Here is an 18,863-nt window from a genome sequence, read left to right as displayed (position 1 = left end):
ACTAAGAATAGAGCTTTATACTTGTTAATTCTTCTGCGACTGTTGCCAGTGCTCACGCACAAACCGCCCGAATCAGTGAGTGAACTGATCGAGAACAAACACCAAGGACGCTGATTCACTCTCAGAACCGAGAATAAATGCAAACACTTTTTATTCAATTCCCAGTCAGTCGCTTCTTTCTCTCTTCAATCCTCCTCCGCTGCCTGGTCTTCTGTTTGCATCCCAAGCATCCTGCGACAAGTGTCTCGATTGTCAAGTCAGCACCACCATCAACACCACCAACTTCCAGTATTTCGACAACAAAACACCATCGCAGTCATGTTCAACCTCAATTCTCCCTCCGAAGCCAGACGCAAGGCCACCAAGAAAGCCTCGCGCGTCATGTCCAGCCTCAAAAACACCCTCTGGTCGACTCTCTCCAAGACTCCCAAGCAGCATCTCAAGGAGCAGAAGCCCAGGTACCAGCTCTGCAGCAACCCCACCATCACTATCACAGATGCAGAGACTGGCGAGGAGTGGGAATTCGTCGATCATGATGAACTCGATGGTGATCTCGCGAACAGCGACTACACTCGCACTTTGAGAGAGGAACTCGAGATCAATGCGCGCGAACAAGAGGATCTCTTGTATTCGCGGCGCTGGATGAACTAAGCTACCATCTTGGCGAGTGCGCTTCCACTGCGATGTCCAGTTGTGCGGGTGTATCGGTTGGCATGGACGGAGAGACATGCTGGCTGTTCGACGAAACTCACCAGTGCCAGTAGAACAAGAGATCTCTCGACGGTGGCAGAATCGCCTCGAGATTGACCGTATAAAACCCCATTGTCTGGCCGAACCCAAATCCCATTCCGATCCCATCCATCCTCGACGTTTCTTCCAGCCGGACTCCCTTCAGACACCAACTCACATCGACTTTGGACTCCTTACGACACAACCTCTTCACTATCTCCAAGAACCTTCGACCACCAACAACCTACACGACTGACCCGAACCGCCTTACACAACAGCCTTCTACACTATCCCCGGGACCCCTAACTACCGACAACTCCCCGACACCAACCTCCCTACTCCAAGTCCAGCATGTTCTCCGTGCTAGTCAAGAAAGTGACCGCCTTCATCAAAGGCTCCCCTGAAGAAGAAAAGGAAAGCGACGTGAAGAAGAGCACTGCCCCTCGCTCTGATGACACCAACGAGCCTTGGGAAGTCATCCCCACCATCAAGGATGATCCATGGACCGTTGTCGTAAAGAGCCGCAGTGCCATTTCGGAGTTCAAAGACAGCGGTGCCAACCGCCAGACCCCGTATGAGCGTACCTACCAGTACGAATTTGATCGCCGGGTCGTGGAGGCTGACCGCCGCGCCATTCGTGAGGCCAACATGCGAGCATCCAAGTAGATGTGCCCTTGTAAGCTGCAGAAGTAAAAGGTGACCACATTTTGTGAATGATCTTTTCTCTGGTAAGTCTTTCTGGGCAATGCTAAGTATGCGCCCCCTAAATTGGGATCTTGGTCGTAGAATAGAGACTGACCGACTGTGGCTAGGTAGACAAGATGAGCTTTCTAGGTAGAGAGAGAGAGAGTACATAGACTGCTTAGACGACAGGATTAGAGTGAGGTGAAATGAGGATGTCATTTGGATTGACTGGAAGGACTGGGTAGCTAGACGGCCGATAGTACACTATTGTATTAAAGCGTCTGTAGATAGGTATTTAATCTGTTGCCCCCATCATCGGCCTCTGAGGCCATCTCCACTAAACTGTGTCGTGTCTAACATAGAAAAACTTCTCAATCTCCCTTCAAAATGCGTGTATCATCTGTCAACAAACTCCAACATTAAACAGCTGATCACCAGTAATGGTGGTTGAACAGGGAGCCAAGACCAAGAGAACTGCCTGTTCGGTGTGACTGCTCGCTGCTCCCAGTTCTACTCGAGCGTGCAAGACTCGCGCGACTGGTCATGTCACGCTTACTACCCTTTGTAGTAAACGAGACCTCAGACTTGGCATCCGCCTCCGAATTGTCCGTGGATGTAGAGATCAGTCTGCGTTCCTATTCTGCAACTCTCTCTCCACCTCCGCGCCAGAGCCCGTAGAAGCCCTCACAATTCTTCCAAAGCTTGATGGTACCATCCTCTGATCCTGTAGCATACATCTTGCCATCAGGCGAGAATGCAATTGACCAGATAGGTCCGTGATGTCCTTTGTGTACGTCGAGTTCCTTTCCGTCGTCGTATTGGAAAACCTTGGCCCATGTACCAGGCTCCTCGCCGACAACTAGCTTGCGACCCTTGAGATCGAGCGCAACACTAGCGATGGTGTTGCTCAAAGGAAAGCGCTTGAGCTCATCCATGGCATTGCGACCACCCCAGAAGTAGGCCGTCTTTCCAGCAGCAACAGCGAGAACTGGCAATCCACCGCCAATATCGGTAGGGGAAGCATACTGGGAATCCAGTGACACCATCTCGCAAGACTTGATGTCTCCATCAAGAACTTCGTGTCGAATGCAGGCTCGGCTAGGCAGGTCGAGCCATCGGATTGTCTTGTCGGATGCGGTCACAACAATGTTAGGGTCCTGGGTCCAGCAAATGAACTTGATCGAACCAGTATGAACGCCTTCGCCGATCTCGAAGCCAGCGGAGGCGGGGATTGTAGCAGGGGACCCAGTAGAAGACAGCTCCGAGAGATCAAAAATGCGCAGCTTCTTCTCGAAACCACCGGTCGCGATAAGGTCCGAGTTGTCGGGAGGGTAGGCAATCGCACGGACAATGTGCTCGTGTTGAAGCGTATAGAGTAACTCGCCCGAGTAGGTGTCCCAAATTTTGCTATGCAAATATCAGCGACGTTGGGTTTTGTGACGGAGAATACTCACGCTGTGAAATCGGCCGATGCAGTCGCTGCGCTGCAGGTATCAGGGCTCAGTCTAGCTTGCCAAACAGCACCCTTGTGACCGATGAAAGTGCCGATCCTATGCAAGTCAGAGGAGGAGCTACTAGACCCAGTTGACAAGGACCTACCAATCACCAGTCAACCCGTTTCGAAGCATAGGATTGCCATCTATACCATGTCAATATGCGCTCTGTTGAGACAAGACATTGACGCACCTTTGCAGGCTGAGATCAAAAAGAAGCTGTCGGTCTTCTTCTCGATTTCCTTCTCATTTTCCTTCTCAAAGCCAGAGAAGGCGATATGAGGAACAGGTCGGGAATGACCGTGGCAGGTCAGAGGATGGTATTGTCGAGGTTCGGAAGCCATTGCGACAGTATAGAGAAGCGAAGACGAGCGGGGAATCTAGCCAATTGCGGCCAGCCGTATGTAGTATTCGATGTCGGTCTAGAGAGTAGCAAGATACCCGATCGTAATCGAGAATGTCAAAATTGGAAAGGTGAGAGGCCGTAACAGTCGTATGCGTCGTTAAGAGTGGTTTGGATCGTGACTCGTGGCAGAGCTTGTCGCGTGTCGTCGCAGAAGTGTGGAGCGTCTTTCTCGAGCAAATGGCGATGATGAGCCCAAAACTTGAAGGAAAGAGATAGAGAATCGGAACGTTAAGCTCGTGATTGTATGGGGTCGTGTCGTGAGGCCAAGAAAGCGTAAATGTTGCCCCCAAAGCGAACCCCCTTGAAAAGAGAAAGGAGAGGAGAGAGAGAGGGCGGTGATGGATTTGCCAAATATTTGCGAAGACGGGGGAGGACGAAACAGGTTGGACAGGGAAGGAAACAGCGGCGCGCATTCAAAATGACAGGGTCACGCTTGCCCGACTTGAGCAGCGGGCCTCAGGGAGCAAGAAAACTTGAGATTTGAGAGAAGTGTGCCAAAATAAGCTCAGCAGCAAACACTGTGAGATTAGGTTAGAGTCGCCCAAATATTTTCATTCCTTGGGATTAAGGTCCCGAGTTTTCTTGCAGCCTCGAGGCGGGGTTACACACGGGGTCCTCCTTTCCGGTGGGCACCGCCACAAAGCGGGGTATAATTGGGGGCTGCAATATCTTGACTTGGCTTGACTTGAGAGACAAAGATATTGATGTAGAGGACAAGTGATTATTTGTGAGACAGGGAAAAAAGAGTCTAAAGATGTCTAAGTGTGTAAGGTTTCCTTTGATTCAGCGTGCAGTGTTGAGAAAAGGACCGGAAGTCCACTCAAGATATATACAGTACTGCTCTATCCTGAGTCCCCTCAGCAGCTATTCCTGCCCAACTCTTGCTAAAGCAGTATCACCATAAAGGTAGAACAATGACTTACGATATATGCAGCAATCTAATTTTAGCCTTCCCAATGTATGCTTAAATGCGAAGCAATAATGCCCGATAGTTCACGACATCTAAGCCCGAGCGATACCTTAGTTATGCCCGGCCAAGTGGAGGTGGCTGGTGCTTAGTGACGCATTAAGTTGTGGCTTAAGCTGGACGGGACAGATCTGGCGGGAAGGGGCAATCAATCGATCAGCTTCCATTACTGACCAACGATCAGCTCTCCTCTACGATTTGTCACGTTTCTCCCGTTCCTCTGATGCCTTTTTGACGATACAACCTCTCCATACTTCTTGTGATTCATCCTTTTTTGTCGTTGGCGTTACCCTTGCTTAGAGAGATAGCAGGCCGTTCTCTTTCTTGACCCCGTTGCATCATCGTCCAGTCATTCATCAAGCTCCCCCCTCCACTGCATTCAGCAGTGTCACGTACTCTCATCATCCATCCATCAGACCAACCTCCAGAAAAATGACCGACTTCAAGCTGTCGGCGCAATTGGTCGGGCACGAATCCGATGTAGGCATTATTAGGCGACTTTTCTCTGCATCTCGAAACACTAACGGATCGATAGGTTCGAGCCGCAACCTTCCCCTCTCCCGATACCGTCCTAACCGCCTCCCGCGATTGCAGCGTCCGCATATGGCGCCGCACCCAAGCATCTCCCCCGAACTTCGACGCAACCCTGGTCAGCCGTGGTTCCGAATACGTCAACTCGATCTCCTTCTTTCCCTCGTCCAGTGAGCACCCAGATGGCTATGTTGTCTCTGGTGGCAAGGATACCATCATCGAAGTCAAGTCCCCCAAAGCTTCCAGCTCCGATAACGCCGAACGCCTCTTGATCGGTCATTCTCATAACGTTTGCACGCTCGACGTCTCACCCGACGGCAAATACTTGGTATCAGGCGGCTGGGATGGTCAGGCGCGGGTATGGAGCCCTCAGAAATGGGAAACAGAGCTCTCGTTGAGCGGCCACGAAAGCATGGCCGTCTGGAGCGTTGTTGCATTTGATGAGCACACAGTAGTGACCGGTTGTGCCGACAAGAGCATCCGCATCTTTGACCTGCGGCAGTCTACCGCCGGTGAGGTGTCGCCAAGCTCTACCATCTACACACCTGATGTTGTCCGCGCCCTCTGTCGTGTACCCAACGGTCACCCCAGTGGTGCAGACATTGCGAGCGCAAGCAACGACGGAACAATCCGCCTGTGGAAGCTGAATGGTCAACAAGTCGCCGAGCTGCATGGACACGAAAGCTTTGTTTACTGTTTGGTCAGTCTTCCGACAGGTGAGCTGGTCAGTTCGGGAGAGGATCGTACCGTCAGGGTATGGAAGGGTACCGAGTGTGTACAGACAATCACACATCCCGCCATTTCGGTATGGACCGTCGCTGCGAACCCCGAGACCGGCGACATCGTTACGGGTGCTAGCGACAGCATTGCCCGCGTCTTTACACGAAGTCCCGACCGTACTGCCGACCAAGCGACACTCAAGGAGTTTGAGGAATCTGTCAAGGCGTCATCAATCCCTCAACAGCAGGTCGGGGGTGTCAACAAGGAGAAGCTCCCTGGCCCTGAATTCCTGACCAGTAAGGCGGGAACAAAGGAGGGACAGGTGCAGATGATCAAGGAGGATAACGGCAATGTTACTGCTCACACGTGGTCAGTGAGCCAACAGCAATGGATCAATGTCGGTACTGTCGTTGATGCTGTCGCCAGTACTGGCAAGAAGGTTGAGTACCAAGGGAAGATGTATGACTACGTCTTTGATGTCGATATTGAGGATGGCAAGCCTCCTCTGAAGCTCCCTTACAACCTCTCTGAGAACCCTTACGAGCGAGCCACCAAGTTCTTGGGCGACAATGAGCTACCGCTCTCGTACCTTGACAACGTGGCCAACTTCATTACCGAAAACACCAAGGGAGCTACTCTTGGTCAGACTTCAGAGCCAAGCGGACCTGATCCTCTTGGCACTGAGTCGCGATACCGACCTGGTGAGAACACGCAGCCCAAGGTACTCCCTCAGAAGGACTACCTCAGCATTACAGCAGCCAAATACGAAGGTAAGATTTTGTCTCCGTGTATTTGTTCAATCACTAACAGGGCCAGCAATCTTTAACAAAATCCTGACCATCAACAAGAACATGGTCTCATCGGGTCGCAAAGACGCCGCTCTGAACCCATCCGATGAATCTGTGCTGTCAGAGCTGCGTGCCGCGCTTGAGTCTAACAAACCCGTGCCCCAAACAGCCCTGCCTCTTCTTGTCCGCATCCTTACACAATGGCCCTACTCTGACCGTCTCGCCGGTCTTGATCTCCTTCGCTGTGTCGCGAAGTACCCTCTTGTGGCTCAATTCTCTGACCCTACCGTTGGCTCACTTCTCGATCTTGCTTTCGCGTCCTCCCTCCCCAAGGGCGAAACTCCCAATGAGAACGCTGCGATGATGGGTCTACGTACCCTCGCCAACATCTTCTCCACCGCAAATGGCCGCTCGATTGTTAGTGCTCAATCAGACGAGGCCATTTCGTTCCTGGAGCGTATCGTTGGTGTCTCCTCGGAACCCATTGGGCCGTTCAACCGCAACGTCCTCATCGCTGCTACAACCGTAGCAATCAACCTCTCAGTGCTCGTCCATCGCGAGCGTCTCCTCACACCCGATCAGCGTCGCCGTCTCGCTATCCTTCTCGGCACGATACTCTCCCGCGATGGTCAAACAGACTCAGAGGTTCTATACCGCGCCCTGGTGGCGCTCGGCACACTGCTCTCCGCTTCCAAGGCGGAGGCGGCCAATCTCGGTATCAAGGGGTGGATCCAGAGTGCTGTTGGACGAAGCTCTGAGGAGCGTGTCAAATCTGTTGCGGCCGAGTGCGCTAAGGTGGCTCCGTGAATGTGATATGATGGTGGCGGGTATGCAGGCCGTTGCAGCGCCAAGACGGGTTATTCTTGACGTGGATAGCGGGTGTACGTAATTGGAAGAGTAAAAGCATAGAACCAGCTGTAGACGAATGCGATACATGGATAGGCAATGGCTTTGTGGTGGGAGTGATGTCCGGCGTTGTGAGAGGCTTGTGTCAATTGATCTCAATCGTGAGGCCTCGTCTCATTTCATCTCACTTTAAAACTTCAACATCTCATTCTTGGTATCATTTATCACATGAATGGCACAGTTTGTGAACTTGAATAGTCGTAGATTCTCATTCTACGCGGTGTCTCAAATGAATGAAGCAGGTAAAGCTCCTCCAAACACCATATACCACGTGCGATATCTCAGTCCCCTCTGGACAACCCGCAACATTATAAAAATAAAATGAAGGGATATATAAAATAGTACCAAATCAATACCAGGGATATGCCAAAAGTTCCCCGCCCGTAAAAAAACGCCAGTCGTTATGCTTTGTACAAATTTTCTTTCGTTTCGGTTTCTCGTTCATCACGCGAACAGGAAATAGGCACCCGCTGCCACGAGCGGTAGCCAGCCTGCCATGTTCATCCGGCGCAGTGTTTGTGTCGCGCCGGATTCGCTTGCGTAGTCGTCGGAGCCGGAAGCTTTGGTGGTGATGGTGTAGACCTCTGCGAAGCCGATGTCGGTGGAGTTGAAGCAGTTTGTCTCGTTAACTTGGGCGATTCTCTTGTCTCCTGGTTCAGCGAAGATGATGTCGACGCACTGCCCGGGCATGTTAGTCAGTATTCCTTCAGCACAAACTTGGGAGGTGGACGTACAGAGTATAGAGCTGCACCGTGGATGGCGAGTTCTACGACTTGGATTGTAGCCGTGTCGCCTGCCTTGACGGTGGTGTTGACGGGCAGAGGCACCTGAGGGAGGCAGATGGTTCCTGGGAAGGGATTGTTGGTGGGACCGAGGATCTGGAACATGGGCACGACGGGGTGTGTCATGTTTGCTGGGCCGCCGTCCGGACCATCATCGCCAAAGCCCATGTTGACGTAGGCGAAGGCTGTCTGGTGGCCGCGGAACCAGCCGGGCTGGAAAGCGACAGCGCCGCCTCTTGTGGGCCAGTATGTTCTGTTTGTGGTGACATTTTGACCGCCGCCTGATGAGATTGTTAGTTGGTGTTGCTGAGTAGAGAAGAGGAGAGGAGAGAGGGACGTACATGGGTAGGTCCATTGCATGCCGTAGGGGAATGTTGCGTTGGTGATGAGGTTGTTTCCTCGCCAGCCGGGATAAGTAATCACGCTGTGTGCTGACACTGACACGATTGTCGCGAGGAGGACCGAGATGAATGCTGACGTCCTCATGATTGCGGTTTGTATGGTTATATCTCGTAGTATTGGGTGACACTCTAGCAAGCAGACAAAGAACACGAACAAGGCTCAGCCTCGAACATCAAATTCACGAACCAACGATTATGATATAGCAAGGGACTTGTTCGGAGAAAAAGGAAGAGGGAGAGGAGGCCGCGAGTTCTGGTCTTAACTTAAGGCAAGTGGCCATCTTTGCAGCCGCCCAGCTCCAAGCTCAGATGTGATGGCCCAGTCAGAGGCCGTTGGCGATGCATCTTGGAGGGTGTGACCCCTGCTGCAGAACGGGAACACACGCCCAATGGGATCAGCGGGATGAGTGATTTACAGGGCTACAGGGCGTTTCTGGGCTGTGACTGGAGATGTTTTAAGCGCTGGCGCTAGACTTGATTTAGGGACTGGCCAATGAAAGACGGAAATCATTTGGGGTAGAGGGGCGGGGGTTGGTGATGGGAGATGCCGGTTAATGAGGAGGAAGAAAGGGACGGTAGAGGTCGACTCACTTGATGGAAAGATCGGATCAGGAGAGCCGATACTCTCAGACTCAGGCTCTGGCCCTGGCTCTGGCTCTGGCTCTGAGTCTCAGTGAATAACGGTTTGAGGCTCGGGGCGAAAGGTGCCGCGTAGACGCCAAGATCCATGCCATGCCATGCCATGCCATGGTCACATCCTCACCAAGCACAGACGCAGACACTACCGTAAGCTGATGCTCTTATCACTAGAGCCCCTGATTGGCTCTTCTCTGTACTCTGTGCTATCGTTGCATTTTCGGCGAGAGACTGGTTCAACTTGTACTTGTTAGACCACGCACGGGTTCTTCAATCATGCATGTGCCTTGCGGGATGTCCTCAATCTGTGGCATGGCAAGCGACAGCAATGACGATAATAACAAATCTCTCACAGAACGGGTAGCAATCATGTCGGTCGGCGCTGGGCTATATAACTTGGGCAGAGACAGACCAAGTCGGAGTTTTATTCCCCATCGTTTTTAAGCACTGAAACTCAAAACGCCACTAAGATCTCTTAAAGCTCACCTTGTTTCTTCACCGAAGTTCACCGAGCCCTGTGGAGTCTCGAAATCTCAATCTTGACGACAATCTTCATTGAGAGACTCACTATAAGTGACAATCTCACTATTATTCTGCATCTTTTACACAAGCGCTTCAATTGATTCATCGTCTTACTTCATGTCTACTAATCTTTTTCTGCATATTGCCTTTGACCTTATTCACTTCACAATGTCTTCATCACAGGATTCTTCAGACTGGACAAGAGTCGTGCGCAAGGGCCGCAAGAACAGACGAACCAACACGGCATCTCACTCCTCTAGACACGTAAAGCCTCAGACAGAAGGTTTGAAATCGCCAGAGGATCTGGAGAAGGATTACAAGCAGCATCGTAAGCGATGGGAGGACGAAGCCTACTCCTGTCCCCGTCTCCGTGAACTCGTCAAGGCAAAGGCGTCGCATTTGACGGACATTAACAAGGCGGTTCATCTCGGCGTTGGGACGTTTGATCCCAATGACGGGCTTAATCTCGATGGTAAGAGATCTACGTTTGCGCAACTTGCGGCCTTTGAGGTCATGGTTGAAGAAATGGGTACGTCTACTACCTTGAGGACTTGTGAGTGAACGGTGCTGATTTGAGCAGAGAAAATCACGGGCGGCAAGATTGAGACCTTCTTCCAAGACCCAGCCTTCAGCGCCTCCGACAAAAAGTTTCTTGAGAATATCGGCCATACCGTTCTCGATGATCCAAAGGGCACCCAGATGGTTGACGAGAAGACGCTCTTCTTTGGCGTCCATCTCTACAGACCCGTCTACAACGATGCCCTGGAGGGTGAACTCCCCGCACTGTTTGTCGGCACCAGCTGGGAAGATTGGGGAGAGTAAGTCATGCCCTGGAAGTTGAAGTTGATGGGGCTGGTGCTAAGTGGGAAAACAGTATCTTTGCAGACGAGCACCTCGAGAACGTGGAGAGAATGCACAAGTCATATGAACGCTGCGACTTTCCCCAGGAGAGACTCGATTGTGCGTTTTCGACTACTAGTATCTACTGGAAGCCCAAGAGTGAGGAGGGGGGTGATGCTAAAGGAAAGGGCATTGTGATTGAGGAGGTTGAGGTTGAGATTGGGGATGGGGATGAGAAGAAGGAGAGTGATGGGGAGGAGGAGCTGGTGAAGAAGCTTGAGGCTACTACTATTAATTAAGTAATCAATTGTTGTTGGTAATTGTTAATTGACGAGTGTTTGTTCATGTCTGGCCATGGTCTGCGTCTTGGGCTTCGATTGCTGGTGACTGCGAAGACTACGCTGCACTCACTAATGAGCTTCTTCTCTTGTGCTCAATTCCGTTATACATACTCTAGTTGAGTCGTTCAATAACGCATTTTGATGTTGAATGCTTCCAGCCTCTTTGATCTCCTCTCGGCTTCATCTCACGATCTTCGCCCTCTTCTAACATTATCCAACCAACATCGAGTCAATCCCAACAGGCATCTTGGTTGCTGGCTTTCACTCTTCAATTCTACTGTCGCGACTATTTTTTTTCTTGACTCGTAGGTCTCTCTTCGCGATCCCAATTCTCTTCTTTATCTCCTCCGACTCGACGCTTCATCCTCTCTTCTGACTTCCACCATCATCATCATCAATCAAGTCAATCCCAACAGGCATCTTCGCAGCTGGCTTCACTCTTCAGTTCTACTGTCGCGATCATTTACTTTTGATCTTTCAACTTCTTCCTTGGCCTTTCTTTCTCTTCTTGATCTACTTCAAGTCAACCCGTCATTCTGAACTCACGACCTTCACCCTCTCTTCCGACATCTCTTCTTCTCACATCATCAGTCCGATCCTCATACCTTGGAGGTCTACAATTCTCCCGTCGCGGCCATTTCCCTTTGGCTTTTCGATTTATTCCTTGACCCATTCATTTCTCTCCTTCATCTTCTTCAACACAACCCTTCATCCTCACCTCGACCTTTCACCATCAACATCAATTGATCAACAACTCCATCTCGACCACTCACCACAAACATCAACATCAACACTACATCTACATCTACATCGTCGCGCGCCTTCACTTCAAAGATATTGACCTTTCTAGTAAGCCCCTTCAATTACTTTCTTTGTCAAGTTCATCTCAACTCATCACATCTCGTCAATCCACCACCAAAGGTCCTCTAACATCCTCATCATCTCTACTAACCTTTAGCCAATTTCTCATCTTTCCCTTCTTCTCCTCAAAACTTGCCTCTATTCCTCTAACCCGCCATAACATCTCCTAAACATTCCACTCTCTTTTACAAGTAATAGTCTAAAGGCGCATCGCGCAGTGATTCACAGCCTCTTCAATCTTCTTCCTCTCATGCATTCCGTCTCTTCTCATCAACCTTCATCCAACTTACAAAATTCAGTCATCTACATCAAACATCCTTCAAGGATTCTACAACTCTAGACCAACGACTCTCAATCACAATGGCGTCTCCCTACCATGAGTCAAAGGCTGACAAAGCCGCCCGCGAGGCGGAGTACCAAGCACTCTGGCAGGTCTGCGATCGCGCGACTCGCAAGCACGAGTACATCTGGGCCGACGAAAGACTCAAGCGCTCTTTTCTCGAAGATGCATGTGACGCTCTCATGCTCAAGAGGTAACCGCCTCTCCCCAACTGCTTGACTAAGGCTAACGGCCTGTAGACAGAAGCTCGGCAAGGCCCCCTGCGGAACTGACATCGACGCCATGGTGACCCTTCATCTTCAGCGCGAAGTTACTGGCCGTCTTCTCGCGACTGCTCGTATGACTGGTCCAGCCCCTGCTCCTAATCCGATGCCGTACATGAACAATGGCCCTGCGTTCAATGCGCCGCAGAATGTGTATCCTGCAAACCCGGGTCCCTTCAACGGAAACCAAGGTCCTTACAACGGCAATCCAGGACCCTTCAACGTCCACCCGATTCCTCAGCCTCAAGCTCGAGTCTCCCCACCGGACTTTGACTTCTCCATCCCGAACAGCGACGAAGACCTACGAGAAGACATGAATAAAGTCATCAACACCCTCCGGGAGTACGCCAAACGAATCGCCACTCTCGAACGCAGAGTCGACAAGCTCACTCGTGAGCGCGACATGTACAAGGCTGGGACGATTGACATGGTGAACGCAGACATGAGAAAGTCGGCTTCCGTCCCTCCAGGCATGTTCCACTACCCCGTTGAGGGGGTCGAGGGCTTGTCCGCCGTCGCCTATCCGCACCAGGGACCTCTCACGCCTAGAAGTCAGGCGCAGGGAATGGATGAGGAAGGGGATGGGACGTATCAGCCTGGAAATTGAGGCTTGTGATGGAGGATGGAGGACGGGGTCAAGTTTGCGCTGGGAGACGGAGACGAGGAGTTTTCATGAGGCTGGTTAATGCCATGGTTGCTAGGAATAAATACTTGGGCAAATTGCTTGGGGTGAGTGCTTGGGATGGGTACATCGAAGCACGTTATATACATCTTGCTTGGCCATTTACTTTGTAACGACTGACGACGACACGAATATGCAGCGCCTACGGGCAAGATACCCATCAATTAGGTACTTCAATGATCAATTCATTGCAACAAACATCAAAACTTCACATCACAGATCGACCTATTGAATCGCACATCAGTCAGGGCCAATCCTTGTATTGCCTGTCCTGCGTTCCTCCATCAACTATATACTCTCGCAATGCGAATCGTTACAATAAGCCAGCCAGCCTTCCATTTCCATCGTCTACAAAACAATCATGCCAGGCGTATCCGAAACAAAAAAAAACACATATGAAGGGCATAACATTTTACCTGTTTTCCCTAATAACTCCGTAACTCCGGTCCGTGTTAAGACATTAAATGCTGATTGTTGAGGTGATGATGGTTACATATCCAATGCATGCCCTCGCATCCCCAGAGCTGACATCAGCTTAGACATCAATCGCCGCTGAGCAATATCGTGAATGCATCGAGTCGTTTATGAGGAAAACATGCTGTAGTCCTGGATCGTCTTGCCGTCGCAGTCGGGAATCTTGACTCCCTTCTTGAGCTCGCGGTCCGACGTCAACAGACCCCATTTGTCTTCCCACTCCTTGCCCTTGGTGTTGTACCTCTCCTTCCAAGGCTCGTCAAATGCCTCAAACCAAAAGTAGTTGGTACCGTTCTTGAGAGATTGGCAAACCCAATCGTCCATGAAGGTGTTGAGCTCGTCAATGCCAGCAACTGATCCCTCGGTACATGTTGTGGCCGAGCCACAGTCGGTGCCGCCTCCGGTAGGCCAGCCTGTCTCCGAAATGATGTTCTTCTTCGTGTCCGACTTCCAGAATTGTTTGTTGTTAGTGTCCCAGAAGTTATAGGTCCAAGCGGCAGCCTCGGATGCCGTCACTCCGGCAAAGAAGGGATGGATGTTGGCCATGATATAGTCACTGTCCGTCGCGAGCTCAGATGTCCAGTCGTCGCCCAAATCGGAGGTAGCAACAGGGAGCTTGAGGCCCTTCTTGTCGAGCTTGGTGCGGGTATCGTCCAAGATATCGGCCAATGCGGTGATGTTCATCTCCTTACGGAAGAGGATTTCATTGGCAATGATGATACCCTCAAAAGGATCATCACCATACTCATCAAGAATGTCCCACATTTGTGCCATCTGTCGATCGTTGGTTGTCTCGTTCTTGTCAAGCCAAACACCCATCCAGATCTTGGTATCCTTGAGTTCCAATCGGTCGAGAGCATGAATCAACATCTGCGTCTGGTTGCAATCGGTTCCGTACAATCGAATCTTGTTGGTAAGCTGACCCAGAATGGCCACGTCGCGAGTGATGTTGTTCTGAGAAGGTGGATTATGCATACAGTCGGGGTACTGCGAGTTGAGAGGGGTGTAGTCCATGCCGGGAAAGACTCTGTGGAGGTCAGGATTGTTAAGAAGCTTCTTGATCTCTGCGCTGTTTTTGCCAAGATCGCCGTTCTTCGCGGTGTCGTCCTTAGCTGACTCTCCCGAACTCGCTTCACTGTCTTCGTGCTTGCCATTGTTCACCATACTGCCAACGACACCACCAACAATAGCGCCAACGATAACGAGGAACACCACGACGATGATGAGCCACTTGCACCTCTTACTCCTCCCAGTGTCCTTATCGTCCGAGCCATAACCGTAAGGCTTCTCCCGTGCCCCATTCATCTCATAGCTTCCGCCTGTACCTAATTAGCGAATGCGCACAGTTGGCAGACGAATACTAACCTCGTCCACCCAAAAGGCCGCCAGCAGCCGCACCACCTCCAACCGCAGCAGCGGTCGCAGAAGCACCCCTCTTCGCGCGGTCGGAGTTGGAAAGGCTAAGCATTGAGTTCCTTTGGCTCTTCCCATACACAAGTCCGTCGTCTCCATCGTCAATAATATCATTCGGATTCACTACACCAAGATTGTCGCTGCCGTGCCGCGAATTTGTGTATCCGGGATATGGATTATCGATGTAGGGATCGCTACCGTTGAAGTGAGATGTCGCAGCCGAAGGTGGCCCCCGAGGAGAATCGTAGCCGTGGCCGTAACCTCCATTTCCGCCGTAAGGGTTTTGCTGAGTCCGCGATGGAGGCGGGGGCAAGTTGGAGTATTCCATTGCGCCTATTCCGCTATAGCGAGGATTACGGTCAGCAACGTTAACAGCAATTCCTGTCATACCACCAGATGCCGACATTCCAAAATTGTCTGCGCCCGGTGTTGTATGAGAGGTTGGGTGATCATACCCCATATGTCCGCCGCCGCCACCTCCGTAGTTGTTGTAGCCTTGGTTGCCGTAATAACCGTGGTCGTTTTGTTGAGGCGATGGTCGTCGAGGACTGTCGTATCCAGCGGATCCAGCGTACGGCGAAGGCGATACTGGGCGACCGTGAGAGGAGTCGTCGTCGTAGCCACCTTGTACACGGCTGTATGAAGAATCGGGATGTGCGCTTGGGTGGTTTGATCTCGGGGGAGCGTCGTAGTGGGCAGCCGAAGGTGAATAACTATGGGGAGGAGGGACGGGTCTTCTGGGAGAGGAATCGTAGCGATTATGAGAGTCGAGCGGCTCGCTCTCGTAAGGATCCCCGTGGTAGTTCTGCATTGTGTGGGTATTGGTTGGATATTAAATCTGGATCCAGGCGGAGGAGCATGCAGGCAGGTTCAAGCAATGTGACAGTGATAAAGATAGCGATAAGGTGGCTGCAACAACTCGAGAGCAGGCACTGCCAAGAGGATCGATGATGCCAGCAGCGGGCGCGCCGCCTCAAGGGGATCGCCTTGGAAGAAGGTGGATCAATCGGCGAGATATAATTTGCAGTTGAAACGAGAGAGTTGGAGAAGCGCAAGGAACAGTGAGCGAGTGGAATAAAGAGACCGACCGACCCGAGCGAGTCTTTCTTTCTGCCTTGTTATTGCGAGAGATGGAGCTGGAGAGAGGGAAAAAAGATGGAGTGACGAGGACAAGAGTAGAAAGAGCTCAGCCAAGCCAAGAGAGAGCCAAAAGTCAATGAATCGCTGTTACAACTGTAACGGCCCAGTTGGAAGGAGCGAATGAGGGGGGCAGGTAGCCACTAGCCACACCGGATGCGGACCGATAACCTGGAATTTCCCATTTTAGCGGGTGTTCCGCCCTGGCCTCCCCGGCAACCGGCCCCTAGTAATCCGGCCAAGGCGGGACCCGTGACGCAGATATTCTGGAACCAGGGCCAAGAGAGAGAGAGTATTACCACGTCGATAATACGAGAGAGATATTGTATTGTAAATTAACAAAAATGTCATTAATATTGTTCATTCCGCATGAGACTCAATAGTAATTGCAAATATCTACTACTACAATCATCAGTTCGTGCACAGCCTCCTTCAAAACGGGTGCAACGGCAGACACGAGGTTGGAAAATCCTCTAGTGGTGTGTGAGATCATCAACACGGGGTTGAACTTGTCTTGACTTGGTCAAGCCAACTCCATCTTCCCATAATGGATGGATGCGTGCGTTGCGCGTCCTCAGAACCTTGATCTATATTCGGAAACTGTCTCAGTCCAGGGCGAACTTCTTTGTTCTAGTTAGTTTAATCGCCGTATTTCCCGAAACTCACTTAAGATACTTCGTATTATACAGGAATGACCACGTAAACCCCAAATCGATCAACCAATTCTTAATTTGCTAAACAAAGGCCTCATCGTGAAACTCAAACAAGCGACGAGGGTCAGTCCTGTACGAGCATGGCACAGTTGGGTCTCGATTATATGCCCCTGTAAAATACCACTCTAGCCTGTCGATTGACGATCAACATGGAACCTCGAGGGTTACAGAGAAGGGAGAGACGATGAGAATCACTGAGGATTCAGCTGTGACTATCCAGTGATCAACCAAAACAAACAGAAACAGGAACAGAAAATGTCTGAAAGTCATGAGGCTGGAGATGAATGCAGCCAAGATGACAGCCGCAATTGATTGATGCGAGACGGGTCGCAACATGTGGCGTCGCCATGATATTAATTTATCGCCCTCATTATCACCAGCGGCACAGCTACCACCAACACGCCATCATATTAACCAGCTTCTCAGTGCTATCTTTGTAAACCTAATCACAGAAATTAACGGAAACCTCTTGTCTTTTCGATATTGTTTATGTACCACGATTAGCAGATTAAAGGATCCTCTGTGACCCAGTCTTCTTCCCAGTTTTACTTGTCTCCCTGTCTCCCTGGTGCGACACTGTTTGTTTATCGGCGATCCTCTCTCTCGCCTGAGAGGTTTTTTATGCGACACTGTTGGTCGATCAAAAAGCTCTGTGCTTCAGCCGATAAGAATTCACTAACTGCTCATCGACGATTTGTACGACAAAAACCCCACAAGATTTGGCCAAGACCAATTTCTGGCTCCCTGTTAGCAGAAAGACGCCTAACAATTAAATGGTCTCAGCGCCGGACCTGTCAGCAAATTGCAGCTGTCAGTCGCTTTAAGGCTGAATTGGTGGTATGCTCGTGACTCAAAATGGTCGCTGGTGGCTGAAAATGGAATTAGCCATGGACCCTTGGGCTTGAGGCTTAAAAAAAGGAAATGATATTTGAGGAATGGTAAGATCGAGACCCCTATTTCTGAGACCGAGGTTCGTGGGAAAAAAGCCATCTCCGGTTGGGGACGGAATCCCTTGAATTAGATGCTGACGAGTCTTAATCGCAGTTCAGCTGTATGAGAGGCTGCCGTGGAACGTTACACGATTAATATGTACATCATCATCAAGGCGCAAGCCAGAGGTGCACAAACTGCCAAAATGTCTTGCATTGACGTCAAAGTACTCAATATTGCAACACTTGACAGCTGGGGGGCTTGAAATGGCTGACAGGCTTTGCTTTGGGCGTTCTGAGAGTTCTTGTTATGGCGCTGGTGAAAGATGCAGGGTAAGTGACTTCACCCGAACAACATCTCATCATGATGTTCAGTGCAAGTGGGCGAACAATGCGAGCCGATGAGATAACGATGATGGACTGCCGACTGGTTGCTGTGCGAAATGTGTTTTGTTGACTTCGTTCACGAGGCTCTTCATTGCCATGCCCGATCAGTGGCTGAGCTCTGGAAGCTGTGAGTGAAGTCGTACCATTACTGTGACATTCACAACCAAGAACCACGTCCCCGTCCATTGTCGGAGTCACCACAATCGTTCTCAAGCCTCCTGCACGAATAACACGATTGTCTGTCCTTGCATGGGGTGGAAATGGTTGCTCATTGTTGTACTGCACTCTCGTAGACGCCGCATGGCCATCCTCATCTCCAAGACGTGGCCCTAACAGCTTGTGAACTTTGTGCTCAGACCGCATAAGACCCTTCAACATGCCACGACTTCTGATAGAAAGAAGCGGCTCGAATAAAGTCTAGTAGGGCCTGAACGACTTATAATTCAACGAATCGCATCCTCTCAGGGTCTGTCCGAGCCTGAGGGCTGGGACATCTTACAAGACCGTTGCAACATACTTGACTTCATGGAGCGCATATGTGCTACGTGATCTCACGAAATGAGAAACACTCGACACTGACATCTCACGCATAATCCGGTAGTTCTAGCTTCATGGTTGTCGCTGTAAGAAGCTTGTTCTAATTTGCTAACGTTAGCTGTCAACGACATCAATTTAAGCATCACCAACCTACAAACCACCAATCACAATAGCCTCTCTCGATCGTCACTGAGATCTAAATCATGCACCGACACAAGGGACAAGGATACACAACACGCGACCTTGCTATATTGTCTATCCGCCCAATATCTTGAAGAAACCCGCTCATGTGACCGGCTCTCTAATCAACACCAGCTAGCCTTGAAGCAAAATCTTCACTTCTTCATCTCAAACCCGGCATCACACAGTAAAACAAATAAG

At 50.7% G+C, this 18,863-nt stretch overlaps 8 protein-coding genes across 8 annotated transcripts; 5 read left to right on the top strand and 3 right to left on the bottom strand.

Moving 5' to 3' along the window:
• Positions 1-318: 318 nt before the first annotated feature.
• On the top strand, positions 319-651 carry FSUBG_10765 (uncharacterized protein; the record flags this gene model as incomplete). The annotated part of the gene is made up of 1 exon (XM_036675376.1): positions 319-651. The coding sequence occupies one exon, from the start codon at positions 319-321 to the stop codon at positions 649-651; it is 333 nt and encodes a 110-aa protein (XP_036533773.1).
• Positions 652-1,080: 429 nt separating this feature from the next.
• On the top strand, positions 1,081-1,395 carry FSUBG_10764 (uncharacterized protein; the record flags this gene model as incomplete). The annotated part of the gene is made up of 1 exon (XM_036675375.1): positions 1,081-1,395. One exon carries the CDS (start codon positions 1,081-1,083, stop codon positions 1,393-1,395), a length of 315 nt encoding a protein of 104 aa, XP_036533772.1.
• A 653-nt stretch (positions 1,396-2,048) lies between these two features.
• On the bottom strand, positions 2,049-3,250 carry FSUBG_10763 (UNR-interacting STRAP (serine-threonine kinase receptor-associated); the record flags this gene model as incomplete). Its single annotated transcript, XM_036675374.1, has 4 exons — positions 2,049-2,820; positions 2,868-2,963; positions 3,013-3,052; positions 3,100-3,250. The coding sequence occupies 4 exons, from the start codon at positions 3,248-3,250 to the stop codon at positions 2,049-2,051; spliced, it is 1,059 nt and encodes a 352-aa protein (XP_036533771.1).
• Positions 3,251-4,711: 1,461 nt separating this feature from the next.
• On the top strand, positions 4,712-7,125 carry FSUBG_10762 (ubiquitin homeostasis lub1; the record flags this gene model as incomplete). The annotated part of the gene is made up of 3 exons (XM_036675373.1): positions 4,712-4,759; positions 4,815-6,300; positions 6,347-7,125. 3 exons carry the CDS (start codon positions 4,712-4,714, stop codon positions 7,123-7,125), a joined length of 2,313 nt encoding a protein of 770 aa, XP_036533770.1.
• Positions 7,126-7,668: 543 nt separating this feature from the next.
• On the bottom strand, positions 7,669-8,492 carry FSUBG_10761 (gpi anchored protein; the record flags this gene model as incomplete). Its single annotated transcript, XM_036675372.1, has 3 exons — positions 7,669-7,902; positions 7,959-8,287; positions 8,348-8,492. 3 exons carry the CDS (start codon positions 8,490-8,492, stop codon positions 7,669-7,671), a joined length of 708 nt encoding a protein of 235 aa, XP_036533769.1.
• A 1,241-nt stretch (positions 8,493-9,733) lies between these two features.
• FSUBG_10760 (uncharacterized protein) lies at positions 9,734-10,704 on the top strand (the record flags this gene model as incomplete). The annotated part of the gene is made up of 3 exons (XM_036675371.1): positions 9,734-10,094; positions 10,146-10,383; positions 10,440-10,704. 3 exons carry the CDS (start codon positions 9,734-9,736, stop codon positions 10,702-10,704), a joined length of 864 nt encoding a protein of 287 aa, XP_036533768.1.
• Positions 10,705-11,967: 1,263 nt separating this feature from the next.
• On the top strand, positions 11,968-12,817 carry FSUBG_10759 (uncharacterized protein; the record flags this gene model as incomplete). Its single annotated transcript, XM_036675369.1, has 2 exons — positions 11,968-12,140; positions 12,187-12,817. 2 exons carry the CDS (start codon positions 11,968-11,970, stop codon positions 12,815-12,817), a joined length of 804 nt encoding a protein of 267 aa, XP_036533767.1.
• Positions 12,818-13,474: 657 nt separating this feature from the next.
• On the bottom strand, positions 13,475-15,590 carry FSUBG_10758 (murein transglycosylase; the record flags this gene model as incomplete). The annotated part of the gene is made up of 2 exons (XM_036675368.1): positions 13,475-14,685; positions 14,732-15,590. The coding sequence occupies 2 exons, from the start codon at positions 15,588-15,590 to the stop codon at positions 13,475-13,477; spliced, it is 2,070 nt and encodes a 689-aa protein (XP_036533766.1).
• Positions 15,591-18,863: the final 3,273 nt, after the last annotated feature.

This window comes from Fusarium subglutinans (genome assembly GCF_013396075.1).
Source record: "Fusarium subglutinans strain NRRL 66333 chromosome Unknown NRRL66333_c0000190, whole genome shotgun sequence".
Lineage (NCBI taxonomy): Eukaryota > Fungi > Ascomycota > Sordariomycetes > Hypocreales > Nectriaceae > Fusarium > Fusarium subglutinans.
The sequence above is the reverse complement of the archived record's forward strand: the minus strand, read 5'-3'. Positions and strand labels throughout refer to the sequence as shown.